Source organism: Catharus ustulatus, chromosome 10 (genome assembly GCF_009819885.2).
Source record: "Catharus ustulatus isolate bCatUst1 chromosome 10, bCatUst1.pri.v2, whole genome shotgun sequence".
Taxonomy (NCBI): domain Eukaryota; kingdom Metazoa; phylum Chordata; class Aves; order Passeriformes; family Turdidae; genus Catharus; species Catharus ustulatus.
The window spans coordinates 9,358,776-9,378,329 of record NC_046230.1 but is presented as its reverse complement, the minus strand read 5'-3'; the positions used below and the strand labels follow the sequence as shown (position 1 = coordinate 9,378,329).

Below are 19,554 nucleotides of genomic sequence, written 5' to 3'. Positions count from 1 at the left end.
CCTTAGTGAAATATAAAAAATGGTTTGTGTTTTTCTCTCTCTTTTTTTTTCCCCCTGCCCTTAAGTCAGTTTAACACAAAATACTGGAATTCTGAAATTTGGACAATACCTACAGTTGTGGTTTCATAGGGACCAGTTCTCTGCTTAGCTGGACTGTTTTCTTCCTCCAGTGGCTGGACTGCATTTTACCTGCTGAAGCAGCAAAGCTGCATGGCACCTGTCAGCTTTCATTGCTTATATTGGAAGTCTCTCACTTTCTTTTTTACCTCCCTTACAGAATTTGTTGAGGATTGAGAAGATCCATGTGATTATGAATTTTCTTCCTGTAGTCCTGAACCAGCTCTTCTGGGTTTTGGTGCAAAACAGTGATGATGAAGTTGCTACAGCTGTGACCAGGTATCTGGTAACTCCTGTGTGTTGTACAGTATTCTCTCAAATGCAGGTGTTAGAGCAGTTATAGCTGCTCTATGACATTTAGACTCCAATAGGTGAGAATGCTGCTTCCCCTCAGCCCTGGGCTCTGCAAATAACACATGGAAGTTTTGGTGTCATGTGGCTGGAAATCACTGACCATGGCGGTTGTGTCTGTCTGCCCTGAGACAATCCTAGGGAAAGGTCTCATTCCTGAGCAGCTAAGAGCTTCCTGACAAAGCTGGGTTTCAGCTCTGGTTTGTTTGGTTCTGAGAATGTGGAGTTCAGCACAGGAAGAGCTCAGCATCTTGCTGCATCCAGTGCAGAGTCAAACAACCAGGTCACAGTGTTCAGGAGCATTTTTTAATTAGACTATATCAGCAAGAACTGAAAAGCTATAGAAGCATTTTCCAGAGAGCAGGCAAACAACTGCAATGATTTGCTGAGTCTCTCACCCCTCACATAATGAAATTGTCTTTATTGATGCTGTTAATCAGGACAGCAGGAAAAAAAATCTGGAGAGATTATTATTATTGGTCTCTGCAGGAGGGCAGAAAGTTGTGTTGCATGTACTTATGGCCACAGTGATGTTTTTGTTGTACTTTCTCCTACAGCTAAACATGGGGACTACAATACTGCTAGTAGGAAAAAACTACAGCTGTCCTCTGCAGCTCTGTTAGACTGATCTGCTGTCAGTATTCTTTCTTTCCTTCCAGAGATTGTGCTTCAGAATTAGTTGCTGAAGAACAATTAGTTAGGGAAACTTAAAGGAACAGGGAAGCAGAGTTCCCCATCTTAGCCTTGGAAAGCTAAGTTTCAACATGCTTTGTCAAAGGATCATGGCATTTTTCAGGGTGAAGTTTGTTTTTACCACAGCTAGGTAGGAGGATTAAAAGATCCTTTCCTCATAAGTGTGTGTGATTTCATCCCTGTGCACTGTTTTTAAAGGGGAAGAGGCCAGCAGACCTTTGCTGGGGACATCTTTGTGGCCAGCAAATCAACTGATGTTAAGTCTAGAGAAAATGATGAATTATGTTCCAGGGTAGAATTTCAGCATCAGTTAACTGACTGGAAAAATGCTGTAGAAGAAGCAGCTGTTTAAAACACAGTTTTAATGATTAGATGGAAAAATGGAAGGATGTTATATTTTTTTCCTTGCTTCAAATTTTGACTATACACACACCTGGCCCAAAAAAAGAATGGAAAAAAAAGAAGGATTCTCAGTGTTTTTCTAGCATGTGTGGTATCTTGTCTTTTATGCTGGCAGAGCTGATGCCAGTGGGAATATGCATGTCTGCTGTGTGTCATTCATTGACGTGTCCTACATATGCACACTGTGTTTCGTTCTGAATAGCTTGAAGCAGCTTGTGTTGAACTTACTAAAAGCAACAACAGAATGAGAGCATGGATTGGCTTATGTGTTGTGGAGAAAACATTATTCCTTTTATATCCATGGTTATTTACTTGTCTGGGGGCCCAGTTGTGTCATCATCTCCCTGTCACGTTTTTGCCAGAACTCATTTCAGTTTCAAATCAGAATGAAGGTTAAAAGATCAGAATGGGCACAGTTAATTCTGTCATGGCTTTTGTGTTTTGCTACAAGTTTTACTTCTCTTACTAACAGCAAGAAATGAGATAAATTAAAAATACTTAACGGACTTAGACAGCTTTTGGATACGATAATAGGAATTGCCAGAAGTCACTCAAATCACTAAGCTAGTCAAAGGGAGTATTTGGATGTGGACCACATTTAGGCATATTATTAGTCTGTTTTAGTCATATTGTTACTATGCCTATCCCTAAATTCTTTAACATAAAAATAAGATTATAAAATTGCAGTCTTTTCTCTAGTAAGTATCCTGAAAAAATGAACTCCCAATAGCCAAAAGGAAAGGATTGGTCAAGTTGAAGACTTCTTGCCTAGATTTCTGTTTTCTGGAACAGGATGATCTCAAACAAAGATGGTCCACATATAAATTGAAAACTGCTGCAATTATCAGTTTTACCTAGTTACATTTTGTTTCCTGCTGTTTGTAGGAGCTCAGGTTTTGAGAGTGAATGCTGGTGTGATCCAGGCAATTTTCTTCCCTGTTGCTGATCCCCAGACTTGTCTGTGGCCTCTCCCTGCTGTGCAGTTCTGGGGTGCTGGGGCTGAGCCCCAGGACATGAGCAGACAGTGCTGCAACCCAGCCTTGTGCTTGTCTTTGATTTGTGCCAGCATAAACAATGATCAGGGGATTTGCACTGTTACAAAGACCTGAGAGAACTTAGCTAGTAGCATTCCTGGAGAAAGGTGCTCTTGCCTCTCTGTTTCATTCAAGTATTCTAATTTTTGTTATCCCAAAGTCTCCAAGGCCTGGATGAAGTTCAGGCAGTTAATATTTTCTCTTGTTGTGGTAACAGTACAGTTCTTATCCTTAACACTGGATGCAATGTTAAGCAAATGCATCTAGAACAGCACAATCCAAGTGAGTGGAAAGCCCAAGAAATGACTGGCTTTTCCCAGTGGACAGGTTTTGTACATTATTCATCATTTGGATCACGTCCCTCATGCACTGTTTGACGTGAACTTACAAGGACAGGACAATGTGAGTATCAGGTAGACTTTCTCTGCTGTGTGACACAAAACAGCTCAGTTTTGGTTCTTTTATCTTGCAGAGTTCTTACCAACATTGTTGCCAAGTGCCATGAAGAACAACTAGATAACTGCATCAATTCTTATGTGACGGTATGGCCAGTGTTGGAATGTTAATATTTTGTGGGGAGATGGGTTGGGTTTGGTGGCTTTGTGGGGTTTTTTCCTGTTTACTCTTAGTTGTACTTGTTTGTAGCTTTTTCTGCATTAGCATCATAACTTTCTGCCACTGAGAGACTCTGGTTAAGAAATTTTAAAACTCTTCTGTTGAGGACAAGCAGCTGCTCAGGTCGCTGCTGCTGCAGCTTTTTTTTTTTTCCATGTAACACCAAGCTGAGCAAGCACAGGAGACAGAAGCTGCAGTGCATTCAGCTGATAGCTAGAACTCATATTTTAGAACCAAAACCTGGTGCAAATACACTACCACTGAGTTTTTAGGAGTGTAGGGTCAGTCTTTGTGAAATGATGCTAAATGGAGAATTTCCCACTGTGCAGGGTTTGAGAGAAGAGAAGGGAGAGATAACATGAAAAATCATGAAACTTCATCTAGATAGATGCCAGTGAGAGATTTGATGCTGCTTTCAGTCTGCAGCACTCCTCTTGACTGTGATGAGATTTAGCACTATAAAATTTCTGTCCATCTATGTCATACAGGTACAGGTTGCCCTTGTAAGGTGATCCCCTTGAATCCCTTTCCTTTCAGTTCCTTGAAAAGAATCCACAAGTAGCAATTTTTGTGAAGGAGGTACTTCTGGGTGCTCTTCATGGTTGCCAGATGGCTTTATATCTCTTTGTAACTAAACTTTTGATTATAAAAATCATTATTTTAGTCTCAAGATCCCTCGTTGTTTGCATGTACTGTTGTACATAAATTCTTTTCTCATCTGTGGAATTCACATTCTGTGTCTTTTCCCTATTTCTTCAGCCTTTTTTAACTCTCTATTGCTTTGAAGACTAGAATATATACAGTTAGGTATGGAACTTGCTTCAGGACAATCTGTAGTATTATTTTAAAAAGCAAAGGAGTGACCTCTTTAAAGATGATCTCCTTGCCATCTCTATCAGTTGGACATCCATTAAAAGAGTATGAACAATGCTGTTGGCCAGCAACTATCTCATCATCAATACACTTGGGTAACAGCTTTATAAGCTGAGAGTTTTATGAAGCAGTGTTTATAAACAGAAGCACAAATTAGCTGTATCTACTGGCATGGACAGAAAAATCCATAGACAAGTGAACCCCATTAAGGGTGTTACACTTATTATTCCCTTCCCTTGCCTTTATTGTTCTCCCTCTCCTCTAATTGCAGTGGAGAGAGTTGGCAAATTTTGTTCCAGTCACGCTTGATGAATCCGTAGCGAGAAATTTGTAATTGCTGTGAGTGCTCTGTTTGCTGACTTATCTGGGTATTTCATAGAGCAGAATAGAGGGGAACTGAAGGGTATTCAAAGAGCTGAAGGAGATATTGCCATTGCTTTGTCTCTTGTCTTGCTCTGGTCAGTGGTGACAGAACTAATGGAGAGATCCCCCACCGTGATGGAAAGAAACTGAGACAAACAGTTGTGTGGAGTGCTGCAATGACATCCTGCTTCACTGTGCAACAAGTAGCCCTTAGAAAGTACATTTCATTTGTGGGTGATGAGTATTATTTGGAGGGAGATGTTTCACTTTAGGAATAAAGTGAAAGCAAATACAGTCCTGATAAACTGGAGATTTTAGCATGTTCATGGGTAGGAATATGAAAACATGGTAGCTGTTAGACTGATAAATGGGAAAACATTTTAATTTCAGTGTTGACAACTGTTGATTGATATTTACATGGCATGGATTTACTTTCCTACTTTATGAATGTATGTGTTTACAGGTTGTGCACCTCAGCCTCTGAGTAGTTCGCTTTTAGTCTCAAGTGCCCCAATTTAAGCACAGAAGAATTCTGCTGAGTTCCAGCAGAGCTCTTCAGTCTCCAAAAATAAATAACCAATGTAACATCTAAATGTAGTTAATTAACCAGGTATTAAAATCTTTTCTACTCAATAACTTTTCAAAATTGCAGTAGATATCTACTGCATGGCCAGCTAATAATCTTTGAAACTACAGGTGATCATTAACTCACACCATAAATCAATTTGGTCTGTTTTCTCATTTCCAGCAGCAACCAAAACCCAATAACTGGTAATCTCTTTGTTTTCCATCCATAAGGAAACAAATACCTACTTTACAAATGCTGTTTTGGGAATAAGTAAGTCAAGAATTGTGACTCACAATGCAGCAATAATGTGAGATTACACTGACTTAAATAACTGGACCCAGAAGTGCCAAACTGCACAGGGAGAAGCTTATGGCATCTGCTGTAGAAACAGAGCAGAATATTAATTACTTGTTTTCAAGAGATGTTTGTTTCTTTTGGCAACCTGGTTATATTGAAAAGATTTTTGATCCCAACTGATGCCCTGTCAGAGTTCTTACTTTAGGGAAGGTGCAGTGGTACCAAATTATTAGCTTAAACTATTGAACACTCATGGTAGGTTTATAGTAACTTGGTAGGTAAATTCCTCCCCTGAGGGCTCAGTTTCTACAAGGGGTGTTGTTTTGCCCATCAGTCAGCTGCACTGCTGCTCTACACCTTTGGATGAAGAGTTGTTACCAGCTCTGAGTAGCTGTTGCCACTGGAAGGAAGGAAGGTGAAAGGTGACCTGGATTAAGTGGGTGAAAACCCTCCACACTTCCTCTGCTGGCTTTTTCTTTTCTTCCCAGGTGAAATGGCTTGAAAGGCAATTTGGAGGTGTCAGGATCCTGATATCTATTGAAAAGTAAATCATAGTGCTGATTTTAAGCAAAATTTTCCCTAGATTCACATGAAACTTGAAATCAACAATGTTCAAAACTGAGGTTTTGTAGAGGAGCAGTGATGTGCCATTGCTGCCAGGGAAATTAAACTTTATGTGAATGGATTGTTCAGTCAAGATCTTTTTGCAGCAAAGTTTGTCAGCTGTTAGTGGTACACAAATAATTTATCATCTCCTACTGAGGTTTTTTTTTCTTATTTAATGCACATTGTGAAAGCTTTCCTTTTTTCTTTCTTCCTCAGTACGTGTTCAGGACCAAATCACTTGATGAAAGAACTGTCCATGAGGAGCTATCCAAGAATATCACTGGGCTGCTGAAGTCAAATGAACAAGTAACTGTGAAACAGGTTTTAAAGGTGAATGATAGCTTGAATTAGCACATTTGTAGTTTTCCTATTGGTTCTCTGCCTGAAACTCACTTATCTTTTTGTCCTCTTTCTTTTTCCTGTGTGACCTTTGTGCAAATCACATCCTGCAGTGTTTCAAGAGTCAGATTTAGCAGAGCTACTGCAGGTTCTCAGCATAACACATATCTCAAGATGCTGTGGTTTGCATAATAAAATTCCTCCTGTCTATTACAGCTCAGTCAGAACCTGAGACCTAGTTCTTACACAGTATGATGTAGGCAATTAGTTTTAGGATACTCTGTTTTGATTTTTAACTTGGAAGATGCAGGGAAGATATTGATCTGTATGAAATTCATACATCTGTAAGGTCTGTCCCTGGGCCTCTGAGTTATGGTAGAAGAGCTACCCAGTCCAGCCCAGGACTTCCCAGAGGCAAAAATGTGTTCTCCTGTTTAAAATGAACCAGTTCTGATTTTCTTTATTGAGCTATTAGCAAAATTATGGTCTGAAAAAACCAGAAAACCTGCAGAAACCCTGGGCTACAAAAAAGTACTTGTCATTGGGTTTGTTGTGGGGTGTTTTGGGGTTTTTTTTTTAATGTATAAGTTTTTGGAGTATATTTGTTTTGCATATATCCAGAGATATTAATCTGTACTCATTCAGTATTTCAAATGGTATTTGAAGAACCACTCTGTTCAAGTATCATCTTATTCTGTGCCAAGTTACCCATCTGATGGAACTCACAAATCAGGTTGTTCTCTGCAGTTCTCTGCATTTCTCTGCATCACACCTTTCTGCCAGATCCCTGCAAGCAAACCATGAAGACAGTGCTCAGTAGGAATGGGGAGTTTGTAGGAGTGGTGCTTGGAGCCTCCTTATTGCAAAAAGCCACAGTGACAAAATGCCTGAGATGGCTTCACCTCTCAGAAGGACATGACCCACTGTTACTCAAATCCATGGCACTTAGATTTTAAATTTATTTGTCACATGGTGTTTATCACCGTGCATTACTGAGACAATCTTACAGACAATCTGTCTGTAAGGAGTGGTAATGCATTATAAGGTATTTATCAGGTAATCATTACTCATTCACTCTTTTCCTTCTTTTGAACAGCATTCCTGGTTCTTCTTTTCAGTCATCTTAAAATCAATGGCACAGCACTTGGTTGATACAAACAAAACCAAGGTAAGTTTATATACAAAATCTCTTAGGGAAAATATAGACTGCAGAATCCTGGCAAATACACTCGTATATACTTGAACTTTACTGCTTGACTGGCCAATAAAATAAATCCTATGATACTTGGTAAAATATTTGGTCAACCCACAAAATCATTATATTACCTGCTAGGCTCCAACCTGTTCTTGATTGTACGTACATAGAGGATAGGTTGAGGACATATTTCCCACCTTCCTATGCACCAGATTCTTCTGTTTGGAGTTTGTGCTTAGAATGGATCCATGGAACTCTAGGAGTATTTCTCTTCTATGTTGAATGGCCTGTGGTTTACTGACTTTATTCTTGGCCTGAATGTTTGATGTGCAGCATCATGCACTCTTAAGTTGATGATCTGTTCCCTGCTTAGATTTCTCGAACTCGGAGGTTTCCAGAGTCATTTCAAACTGAGCTGGACACACTTGTGATGATTTTGGCAGACCATGTTGTTTGGAAGTACAAAGATGCTCTTGAGGAAACCAAGAATGCAAACTGCAGCACTGCCAAATTTCTCAAGGTGAGGTGTTCTGTCATTACAGCACATGCACTTATTTCCCCATATTTAATACAAATTCCAGACTAGTCTAGTCTAGTCAAAGGCAGTAAAGCCAATTCTGAGTGGAAGATGGCTCAGTTTCCAAGTTCAGTGGTAACTGATTATTCAGTTGGTCTTTGAGGATGCAAAAGCTTCATGTAAATCTGCTCTAAAGCAATTGTAATCTATTTCTGTCTGTGCTCTTAGAGAGTCAAAGTTGTCAAGTTTTGCAGATTCTTACATTCTTTTCAAATGGGAAAAACATTTGATAAGGAATGTGACTTTAGTTAGACTTAAGCTGATATTCTTTTTTTAAATGATGGAATTCTGAACGACTGTGGGATTAATTGTTCCTAATCAAGGGATCATGTTTGTGTGTAGCAGAAGGCTTTGCTAGTTTTGCAGAGCTCAGGAGCTGCAGAGAGGAAGGGAATTCAAGATTGCATTCTCTACCCTGTGGGCTGATTCTGCAAGCAAAACATGTCAGTAACTGCAGAACCAAAGCCCTTAAAACCTTTACATCTTCTGTGACTATTTAGCCCCACCAGTCAGGAAGAGCTGTGTTCTCACCATGAAGCAATGGTGTCACACTTTGTCCCAGAGAGAGAGCACAGCTCAGACAGTCAGCACTGTGGCTGGACTGACTCCTCAGCAGTCCCTGCCCTGTCACTGGGGGAGATGCTCAGCTCAGCTCCCATCACCTGCCAGCTCCAGTGATGGATGCAGTGCTGCCAACAGGAGTGACTGCCACTGGAGAAGCTTTCTCAAGTGCACTCTACACTGTGGTGGTTACTTTGGGCTGCAGACACAGTGACAATGAAAAGTTTGATTAATTATTTATTACTGAAAATAAATGCAAAAATCAAGGGCCATTCACCAGGTCCCTGATGTTCCTTGACCTGCCTAAGACTTATCTCATCTGTGCACATGATTCCAGTGTACAGGTGACACAAAGCGATCAGCCAGGTAACTGAGGCCATGTATTGTATTTTTCCTATAAAACAGTAATTCATTTTCCTCCTTTCTTAGCGCTGTTTTACATTTATGGATCGTGGATTTGTGTTCAGGATGGTCAACAACTATATAAGTATGTTTGGAACTGGAGATAGCAAGGTATGGCTCTGATTTATTTGTTTGTGTCTGTTTTTTCTGAAGTGATTGACTAGCAAAATATTTTTTGTATTGAAACTGTTTATGAGTCCATGATTTCACCAGGCTCAGAACTCAAGTAAAAATATTTAGAGTAAATATGGATTAAATCCTCCTGGGTTTATTCCATGTGTCCCCTTCTCTTGGAGTAAATAGCCACATTCAAACAACTCCTCAGTGAGACCTGTAAGACTAGACTCTGCTCTGCTCAGACCAAGGAATCCAAAAGACTGAATTTAAGCTTTAATTCTTTGAAAGTACACTTGTCTGTAAGTATCATCAGAAGTTGGCAGTAATTTTCTTTGAGGAGAATAAAGTAAGAGCATATGAAAAAGTTATCATTGTTTAAACTCAAGTGAGACTTAGCATCTTTACTTTGTGTGAATGCCATGCTCTTACCTCATTGATGATGCAAGAAGGCAAATCTGCTCCAAATTAGTTTGTGCTGGCTATGAGGAAAATTCCTTGCAGTCTGAATCTCTTCTGTAATACCTGCAATAGTCACTGATCTATTTTGAAAAATAAATTTCAAACAGCAAGAGGTTCCCGAATTATTCAGCATGACTTCTTTGTTCTTCTTCCACCAGGATGAGTCACAGACTTTTTCTCTTCCATGCCAGAGTTTGAGTATATATAGTAACACAATGTAGTCAAGATATACACTTTGAATGATTCATCTTTCCCCAAAAAACTCACAAAGCTTTTGTCCATTAACTTTTTATAATTCTTATCTGGTAATATGTGCATTTGTTTCTACAGAATGAGATTACTCCAGGTCTGCTTTGCTTTTTACTAAAACCAACTTCCTTCTGAACTCAGGTCTTTCACTTCATCTCTGGAGCAGCTGTAGCATGGAGTCTCTCAGTTATTAATGTCATAGCCTGAAGTCTGTAATTCTCTAAATAATATTATGCAATCTGAAAACTGTTTCCACATTTTGAACTTCCCTAAATACACTCAACCAGAGAAACAGATGTTTAATTAAAAAAGCCCATTAATGGTCAGTGGAAAAGCCGGAGATTAATCAGTGTGCAGAGTAGTACTTAGCACCTTCTTGGCAGTGAGTGTGTGAGCATTGCCAGCATCCCTCCAGATCCATGTGCCAGCGTGTGTGGGAGCGGATTCACCATGGAGTTGTGACAGATGTGCAGCTGCAGCAGGCTTTGTGGCACTTGGAAACAATAGTCACAAAATAAAATCAGAGATTTCTGACCTCAAGGAGAGAGAGACCTTGCATCATTTTCATTTCAGTCCAATCCTAAGCAAGAGTCAGTCTTCTGAATGTACTGCAAGATTTCTTTTTGTGTGTTTTTTGCCTCTTTAACTGAGATCATGTATCAAAGAAAAAGATAATGCAGTCTGACCTGTCTTTTCAGAAAATTTAAGTGTATGTTGTTACCTGAATATCTAGTGGTTGTATCACTGTAGCAGTGCAGTTTGAATTTATTGCAATTCTGGGTGAAGCAATATAATTTCTGTTCTATAGAAATATCCCTTATGGTATTCCATATTTTGACATTTAAATATTGTTTTGAGAAACATTTATTCAAAAGTTGAAATACCTCATTAGAAATCAGTTCATTGCTGTGCTCATTCAAAATGTCACAGTTCCTCTTGGGAACACATTTCAGATGTTTCACTTCTTTATTTGCCATTAGCCTGTCTGGCTAACATGCTGTATTCCTGAAGAGGTACTATGGTACAATAAAAAATTTTAGGGGAGAACTCCCTACCATCCCCTACTTGGTAGACTCACACGAGTACATGTTCTAGGTATCCCAGCCTGATGGTGGCAGCAGAAAGGCAACAATTCCATTTTAGTGCACATTAAAAGACTTTTACAAGTGCTTTCTAGCATTAGGGCATTCAGAGTAACCCTGCTGCTGGATGGCTGAGAATGACTGCTTGGCCACTGAGGACAATGAGATGAGATGATGGAAATAATACATTATTTCCAGTAACACATTTTTATCGTTATATCTCAATGTCGCATCATTACAGAAGGAATGATAAATCCTTGAGGTAGGTGCAAGGCTCCAAAAATTATCTGGATGGCTTCTTTGAAGGGAGATATTAAAGAAATAATATCAAAGCTATATATTACCCAAATCCCTTGGAGGTGGAACTCACTGGCATCAACAGAGGAAGTTTTCACTAGTGCCATTAAGCTCTAGTTGGGACCTGTGTGGCTGAAACTGTATTAAAAAAAAAAGTAATAATAACTGTGATAGTTCAGAATTTCTGTAGACTGGAGAAGGTGATACTTCACTATGATTCAATGCTACAGTATGTCATCAAAAGACCCAGTGTAGCTTTAAGGATACCTTAAGTATTTAATTTACATCAATCTTAGGTTTATCACTACATCTTCAATGAAAAAATCATAGTTTACAAATCCAAACTGCTTGTTTGTCTGTGACAAATTCTTTTGGTAACAGAGATGAAAACCACGTTTATTGTTTGTGCAGCTTGGCATAACAAGCTCTAAGGTTTCTTTGTTGGGTGTGAGTGTGAAGTTTGATGTAGAGCTAAGTAGCAGTGGAACTCTGTCTCACCATTTTCTGTGTTTTAATGTGAACTGAATAATTGCCTGTTGTGATTTTTCAGACTTTACACCAGTTCAAATTTGACTTTCTCCAAGAAGTCTGTCACCACGAGCACTTTATCCCTCTGTGCCTGCCCATACGGTCTTCAAACATTCCTGGTAAGGCTCCCTCAGGAGGATTTCTGTACAGCAATGAGCTGTTGGGAGGTTCAAAGAGCAGAAAATAAATAACTCAAGATCCATGTCTGTGTGTCAGGCTCAGAAGCCCCAATCAGCTTTTCAGGTGTGGTACTTGAGCAGTGTGATAAAAATAGCATCATTTCAGTGTGCCTGTAAATAAATGCAACCTCTGGCAGCTCATTTAGGGGGTGGGAGGTGGAAGCTTCTCACTGGAAGCTTTAACTGGAATTTTTGTGATGGCTGATTTACTGGATCAGTAAGGCTACTGCAGGAGCCTTGGGAAGTGGTGAACTAGGAAAGGATTTCAACAGGTACAGCTCAAACAATGGCTCTCATCTCCTTTTAACCTCAGTTTTCAGCATCAAAAACTGAGTTCAGTTTTGATGCTCAGGGCTTTTTTTAACAGTAGAAGCCTTTTAGTTCAAATGTGAGTCAATTTTTTTAAAAAGTAAAATATTCTTTACAAATAATTTAAAAGTGCATTATTTTTACCCAATTTCTTATGTTTATGAAAAATGAAGACACTGTGACGCCTTCAGAATCTGCACAGGAGTATCGAACATCAGGTATGAGCAATATGACTGCATAAGTGAGCAGAATTTTACTTTGGTCACTGTCTCTGCATTGTGGCAAATCTTAGACAAAAGTTATTTATCATTTTCAGAAGTGGAATTGCCCTTGATCTCTGTGTATTAGAACTCTTCTAACTTAGGATATGGGAACAATTTGGACTTTGTGCCTCCAAGAAGTCAGTAGTTTAGTGAGCAAACAGTTGAGATTCTCATGTGGGAACATGTGTATAATTCATCTCTTAGTATTATTAAATAATAAAAGCTGCATGATTTCAAGAGATAATAATATTAGATTAGTTCATTCTGAGAACTGAAGAAGCAGAAAGAGGCAGTCAGACCCAGGAAATTAAGGTTTAACAATGGATTGAACATTTGGTAAATGAAGGGGCGGTGGTAGGATGTATGTAACCTAAATATTAATTTAAACATTCTTGTCCATTCTATTCCAAGACATTCCAGAGTACACACTGACTAATGAGTTTTGCCGTAAGCATTTCCTAATTGGAGTCCTGCTGAGGGAGGTTGGCTTTGCCTTGCAAGAAGACCAGGATATCAGGCACTTGGCTTTGGCTGTGCTTAAAAACTTGATGGCCAAACATTCCTTCGATGATCGCTACGCAGAGCCGGTAAAGAAACTGTTCTTTTTCATTTGCTAGTTCCTGCAGTACCTAAACATACATGAAACTTCCTTAGCCTCTGGTATGTATTTATTAGTTTCTTGAGGATTATGTTAAATCTTTTATTTTTAGGCCAAACAAGCACAAATTGCAAACCTGTATATGCCACTCTATGGAATGCTTTTGGACAATATGCCAAGGATTTATATGAAAGATATGTTCCTCTTCAATATCAATACTTCCAATCAGGTAATTTTTTTTTTTGGAGTGCTGAAATGATCAAAGTGAGCCAGTCTGACCCAGTGGGAAGAGGTCCAAGTTTATGCTGGTCACCAATTAGGTAGCAGAATACAGTTCTGAACTTGCTGATATATTTGCATCTTCAAAGTTTAATTTGCAAAGTCTCAATTTGCAGAGCACCTGCAGAGCCCTGGGGGTCTGTACTGTCAAAGAACAGAATGGGGGTCTGGAACAGACCTGGGACACTGCTGTCCCAGGGCTGGAAATTCAGGGTTAGAGATTTGGAGCCCCAGACAATGCGTGCAGTGCCTCTGCCACAGGCTGGGGTCTGGGGACGTGTCCTCAGGCCAGGGGGCTGGGACACAGTGGTGTGAGGAAAACCTCCCATTGCTCACAGAGCCTTTGCAGGATCACTTTGTGTACCCAGAGGTGGTAAAAGTGAGGGACCATAAGCTGTACTAGGAGGCAGAGAGAATGCATACAAGTAACTGAAGGATGGTAGGGGTGCAGAAGCAGCATAAAATAACTTTACTGCCACAGAAAATGTCTGTAAAAACTGCACATCTGGAGGAATATGTTTGTTTCACAGAAGATGTGTTATAACCATGCTGCTTTAAAAACTATAAGCAGATTTCTGCAGGGGTAATGTCTTTTAGTCCTTCCAGTAAATGAACCCATTTCATTTGAGCATTGCTAATGGCAATTAATGTTCCTTTCCCAGTGCTGTGTTTATGTTTCAGAGCAAACACTAGTTACACTTGACTAGTCCTTTACAGCTTCCACAGTGAGAGAGTCTCTTATTGCAGGTAACTTTTAGCATATTATGGCAAGCCTTGATCCTTTAAGGCTGCCCTGTCAAAACAGCTGAAAGTAGGTTCTCAAACTTGGGGTCTTAGAAAAGCCTCCTGGGAGTGCTGTCATTACCCAAGTTATGAGTGGTATCACCTGCTGCAGCTGGTTCTGTTTCTTTCAAATGCAGGGATCCAGGGATGACCTGAGCACAACTGGAGGGTTTCAGAGCCAGACAGCAATGAAACATGCAAACTCTGTGGACACCTCCTTTTCCAAAGATGTTCTGAACTCTATTGCAGGTACAAAGGACAGATGGAACACACATAGGCAGATCTGTGTCTATCTCAATCCATTGTGCTTTCTGCTTAGAATTCATGGAGAATATCATTAATTTTTTCTATACCATACCCAGGGAAACATGATATGCAATGTTTCTCTTCCCTTTGGGTGTCTTTGAATTGGCTCTCTCTTGTGAAGCTGTTCTACTTCCACTGCTTCACTTACTCTTCTGCTTTGGAATGATGCCAGTATTCAGGCTCTTAAAAATCCCTTTGCCTGAGTTCATTCTTGTAGTCTCTGCCTGACTTGAAAATAGTTCCAAGGTTTCTCCTGAAAACTCCTGATGTCTCATGGAGGCAAATATTCATAGTTTTTCCAGACTTAACGGAAGAGTAGAAACACAACTTACTTTATTTACTGCTTCCAAACCCCATTTCAGAATCCAGGGAAATGAATTCAGGCATCTTTCCACTGATTTTTGTGTCGTTAGGTCAGTTCTCACAGAATGTAACAGGCCATTTTGATGCCATGAAAAATGGCATACTGAATCATTGTACTTCAACTTGTTGCATGTTTTCAGTACTAAACATACCCATCAATAGCATTGCTATTGGAAGTTCAAAGCACTTGTCTCAATCCAGCATGTGACACATTTTAAGTTCTCCATTTTTTTTGTTAGTTTTTGTATCCATAAATGTTTTAGTTTAGCATGTTTGCTATGACTTTCATTTACAGCCTTTTCATCAATAGCTATCTCTGCAGCAAACCATGCTGACTCCAGAGCTTCCTTAGCAAGTCTTGAATCTAACCCAAGTACCAATGAAAAAAACAGTGAGAGAACTGACACGTGTGAAAAGGTACATGTGCAAATGTTGAAAACGCTTGCTAGAGGTGGGAGTCCATCACTGTAGTTAATGAGGCCCTTTGCTGTCACCTCAACAGATCACGAGACCTTTGTCTCTGATTGGGTCAACTCTTCGTTTTGACAAGCTGGATCAAGCTGAAACCAGAAGCCTTCTCATGTGCTTCCTTCACATTATGAAAACCATTTCGGAAGGTAAAAACTGTGCACTCGCTACTTGATTTATATTGCTGTGAAATGCTGGGAGTGCTGAATCCGTGTGAACATTAAATTAGGATAATTATCAGTGTACTTTATAAGCTTTGGGCTAAGTTTAATTCCCTGTAACGGATACATAATATATTTTAATATCTCCCCTTAGATGCACTGATTTCCTACTGGTTGCGAGCACCCTTCTCAGAAATAACAGACTTTTTCAGCATTTTAGAGTAAGTTTACTTTGTGGTTGTTTGATTTTTGTGTTGAATATTCTGAAGTGCTGGTTGCAAACGATTCCTCTTTAGATTTGTTCACCTATTGGAATAGTCTGAGAGAGCTCTTGTATCTTAAATTATTTTGTTATAGTCTTCCAAAGTCATAATGATACATTATTAATAAGATAGATATCCTCCAATATGTTGTAATTTCCATGAACAAGGGTCATAATGCTTTGGGTCTTCCTCCTAAAAGAGATTTTCATATTGGTTTCCCATTTGGTGTTGAGATTCTGTTCTTCCCTTGAGAAAAATATTTAGCTCCTCAAAACTTCTCAGCCATAAGAAAAGTCACATAATGTAGGATGACCTGCTTTTCACATCCCCAGGGTGGTTTGCTCAATCCAATTTATGCATGACTGCAGAATCCAGCAGGGAGCTGGTTTTGGAATTTCCTCACCATCTTGTAGTTGAAATGGGAGTTATTTATCTTTAGTTGGTGAAGAAGCAATGTTTTTGCAGCCAGGTTTTTGCCTTTACAATTTCACAGGCAGAAATCTTCAATTGTGGAGGAAGAGAACATGGGTGTGCAAAGTGCTGCCACACCTCGTGTGTCCCTAGGCTGGGAACTGCTGCATTCTGTTCTTTTTGCTTACTAGCAGGTGCATACACCTTGGGTGCCATTGAGGCACAAAGATTCAGCATTTCTTTCGTAAGAACAAAGCCATTAATAGCCATAAAATATGTTGTTTTGTCTTTCAGGGTTTGTCTGCAAAATTTCAGATATCTAGGAAAACGCAATATTGTCAGGTAATTCTGTAGACTCTGTGTTGCAGTATTTAAATATTACAGCATATTTTAGATTAACAGTGTATCCATCAATTTTTTCTTGAAAGAATCTCTTTGTAGAACTGAAGCTAATGTGTGTTTCATTTCTTTCTTTTATGCAAATGATGTTATTGTGATGTTCTGCATCTCTGAGTACATACCTATGAATGGATACATATGAAGGATGAATTCCATGGTGGGATAACCATTATTGCATTTATAGCCCAAAATACTGGGGCCATTCTTGCCCACATTTCTGTGCATGTGCCAAATAAGGGAGCTTTGAACACTGTATTTCCATCCCTGTCATGGAAAGAACAGTTTTAATGAGCATAGATAATTGTTTCACAGCAATAAAATAAAAAATCTCCTACCTCCCTGAAAAAATGTGAGATCATGTTCAACTGTGAAATGTGGATTGCACACTTTGTCTCAGCTGATGTTTCATTTTTAATTTTATATTATTGCTGTGAACTTGTCTATATGTCATGCAGTGTCAAAATTAAAGGTCACCAGATGAACCAGTTCTTGCTCTGTGACAGGTTTTGTCAGGCCTGCATTTACTCTTCAGGGATATGGAAAAATCGATGTCACATTTCATAACAAACAAATCAACACTTATTTTCTCTTAACAGGAAAATTGCAGCTGCTTTTAAGTTTGCCCAGGCCACCCAGAATAATGGAACTCTTAAAGGCTCGAACTCCTCTGGCCAGGCATCAGGGCTGCTCTCACAATGGTAATGGCACACTGAATTCTAACTCTGTAAACCCTCAGCAGGGCTGTCATCCTCCAGCCCTCATACTCTGTCACAGCACTGACTGAAAAGAGGTTGATAAAACACGTAACAAACTTCAGAGGCCCCAAAGCTTTAAACTGTGAAAAGAGTCTCTTTGGCTTGAGTTGTTCAGGGAGTAATTCTGTCCTAGAATAATTTTAATCATGTGAATTTATGAAATTACATTTTTAAAAGAAATAAACAGGAAGAGTATTTTTAAAAGTTACCTGAAAATCTTAAATCTTCCTGAATTTTACACTAGTTACAAATATAAAATCCTTTCAAAAATTATAATATTCATTGGTATTTTAGTTCTAAGCTTCTCATTATGAATTAATAAATTAATGATGTGTTTGTCAGCATCAAAGAGGGTTAAAAGGACATATGAATATGCACTCGTATTTTTACTGTCATTGTGAGTTTGTCATCATTTCTTCTAGAAACGGTATTATTTTTCTTGAACAGGATATATTTTCCTTATATTCTGAACTAACAGAACTTACCTCAGTTTTTCTTCACCCAAAGACAGTTTTCTAAACATCAGCCAGTTATTTAAACTGATGCTTTTTTTTTCAGTCCTTAATGGAAGTTTTGTCCCCTGTGATTTTAATAAATCGCAGCACGTGTTTGTTTTGTCCACCTCACTGACTTCCTTCATCTTTGTTTCTTTGAGGAATTTTGCATCATTTTGTTTAATTCACCCATTGGGAAGCATTGCAGTAACTGACATGGAAAATTCTAAATAGGCACAGTAGTTTATTCTTTTTTTCTGTTCTTAATGGTACCTTTCAATTCCAGGATGCATTCTGCTTCAAGTCACGATGGCCACAAGCACCACAGATCTCAAACATTACCAATAATCCGTGGCAAAAACGCACTTTCTAACCCCAAACTCTTGCAGATGATTGACAGTAGCACTGCAAGTAAGTACAGAAATTATTTACTTCCTTCTGGAATTCTGTGGGATTTAGATTAGGCTCTATATAGACCTTTTCTTGACTCTTGGCTTTCTTGACTCTTAAAATTATGAGATTGGAGTCATCTATACCACTTCCCAATTAGGATTCTTTCCTCCTTTGAGGATGAACAGAAACAGTAAAAGGATGTACTCACATCACTGGTGCACTTGGTGAGAGTTGACTCAAATTTCCTCCCCTTTCATCTCCTATGAGCAGTTTTCTTCAAAATACCACTTTAATTAAAAGTGCAGTTAGACCAGACTGCAGAATTAAATCATCTTTAATGACACTCAAGAGATGGTTTTTCATCTTTCTTTTCCTATACTGCAGGTACCTCCAATGAAACAGACATTATACATTATGTGGACACAGAGGCAAACATTGCTACAGAGGTTTCCCTCACAATCCTTGACTTGTTGTGTCTTTACACTCTGAATCACCAGGTATGTTTTGCTGGTTTTCTGCTTGAACTGGTGGGATACGGGAAGAAAGGAAGGCCTGGGGGAGCAGGCACACAGAAAACTTGAGATGTCTGAGACAGAAGGATAGGGAAATAAGACATGCCAATCCTCAGTGAAGGTCCTTTAGGAGGGAATTGGTTCACAGTGCCCAAGCTGAATAGGAGGTGGAAGAACATCCTACATATCCAGGGCTATGTACAGCCCTGCTCTGCTTGGAAGTGTCTTGCATTTAGTATTGCATCACCTTTTCTCAATCATGCTTATCCCACTAGATCTCAGATTTTCAACAGATTCCTGAACTGCTTATCTCCATCTCTGCAAGTCAGGTGAATCCTCTGCCTCATTAAAAATTGCTCAGATTGCTTCAGCAAACGCAGATGACTTGCTGAAGGTCTCACAGCCACAGTACAGCAAACAGCTCCTTTTTACATTTTAGTGCTCCCTGTCTGTCACCTTAAATGTAGCGTATGCAAGCCATGAGTAGCACAGGCATAGCAAAGTGCTTTTATTGAAAAACTGCAAGAGTCTGCAGCAAGCTGGGAAAGCATCATCTGCAGAAATTTTACAGTGAAAAAAACACCTCTCTAGGAGCACTCCAAGGTAATGTCCAGCAGATCCTTCTCCTGTTTATTCACTTCAATAACCACAATGTCCTGTGTTGTCTGTGAACTTTTCAGAGGCAGCTCCAACAATCTGATTGCCAGAATGTGTTGATGAAGAAAGTCTTTGACACACACATGCTCTTTTTGCAAATCAACCAGTCAGCTGCAGCTCTCAAACACGTCTTTGCTGCTCTACGGCTGTTTGTAGGCAAGGTAACTCTGAGTTTCTTCTGTTACTCATGCCTGTCAGTATGTTAAAGCAAGTACAGCTTGGGGACAATTGGACAC

At 39.4% G+C, this 19,554-nt stretch overlaps 1 protein-coding gene across 12 annotated transcripts in view; it reads left to right on the top strand.

The window, feature by feature from the left end:
• Positions 1-19,554, top strand: part of DOCK10 (dedicator of cytokinesis 10) — a 120,521-nt gene that overhangs the window by 80,459 nt on the left and 20,508 nt on the right. For 10 of the 12 annotated variants that reach the window (XM_033068471.1, XM_033068469.1, XM_033068475.2 and 7 more), the window contains exons 24-42: positions 278-396; positions 3,070-3,139; positions 6,136-6,249; positions 7,355-7,426; positions 7,827-7,973; positions 9,021-9,104; positions 11,748-11,844; positions 12,387-12,431; positions 12,888-13,063; positions 13,187-13,303; positions 14,274-14,385; positions 15,101-15,222; positions 15,308-15,422; positions 15,589-15,655; positions 16,403-16,450; positions 17,104-17,205; positions 18,043-18,167; positions 18,534-18,646; positions 19,342-19,479. In XM_033068471.1, coding sequence (XP_032924362.1) covers positions 278-396; positions 3,070-3,139; positions 6,136-6,249; positions 7,355-7,426; positions 7,827-7,973; positions 9,021-9,104; positions 11,748-11,844; positions 12,387-12,431; positions 12,888-13,063; positions 13,187-13,303; positions 14,274-14,385; positions 15,101-15,222; positions 15,308-15,422; positions 15,589-15,655; positions 16,403-16,450; positions 17,104-17,205; positions 18,043-18,167; positions 18,534-18,646; positions 19,342-19,479 — 1,983 coding nt within the window. The remainder of the gene's footprint in view (positions 1-277; positions 397-3,069; positions 3,140-6,135; positions 6,250-7,354; positions 7,427-7,826; positions 7,974-9,020; positions 9,105-11,747; positions 11,845-12,386; positions 12,432-12,887; positions 13,064-13,186; positions 13,304-14,273; positions 14,386-15,100; positions 15,223-15,307; positions 15,423-15,588; positions 15,656-16,402; positions 16,451-17,103; positions 17,206-18,042; positions 18,168-18,533; positions 18,647-19,341; positions 19,480-19,554) is intronic. The other 2 variants (XM_033068470.1, XM_033068468.1) reach the window with 2 other exon arrangements.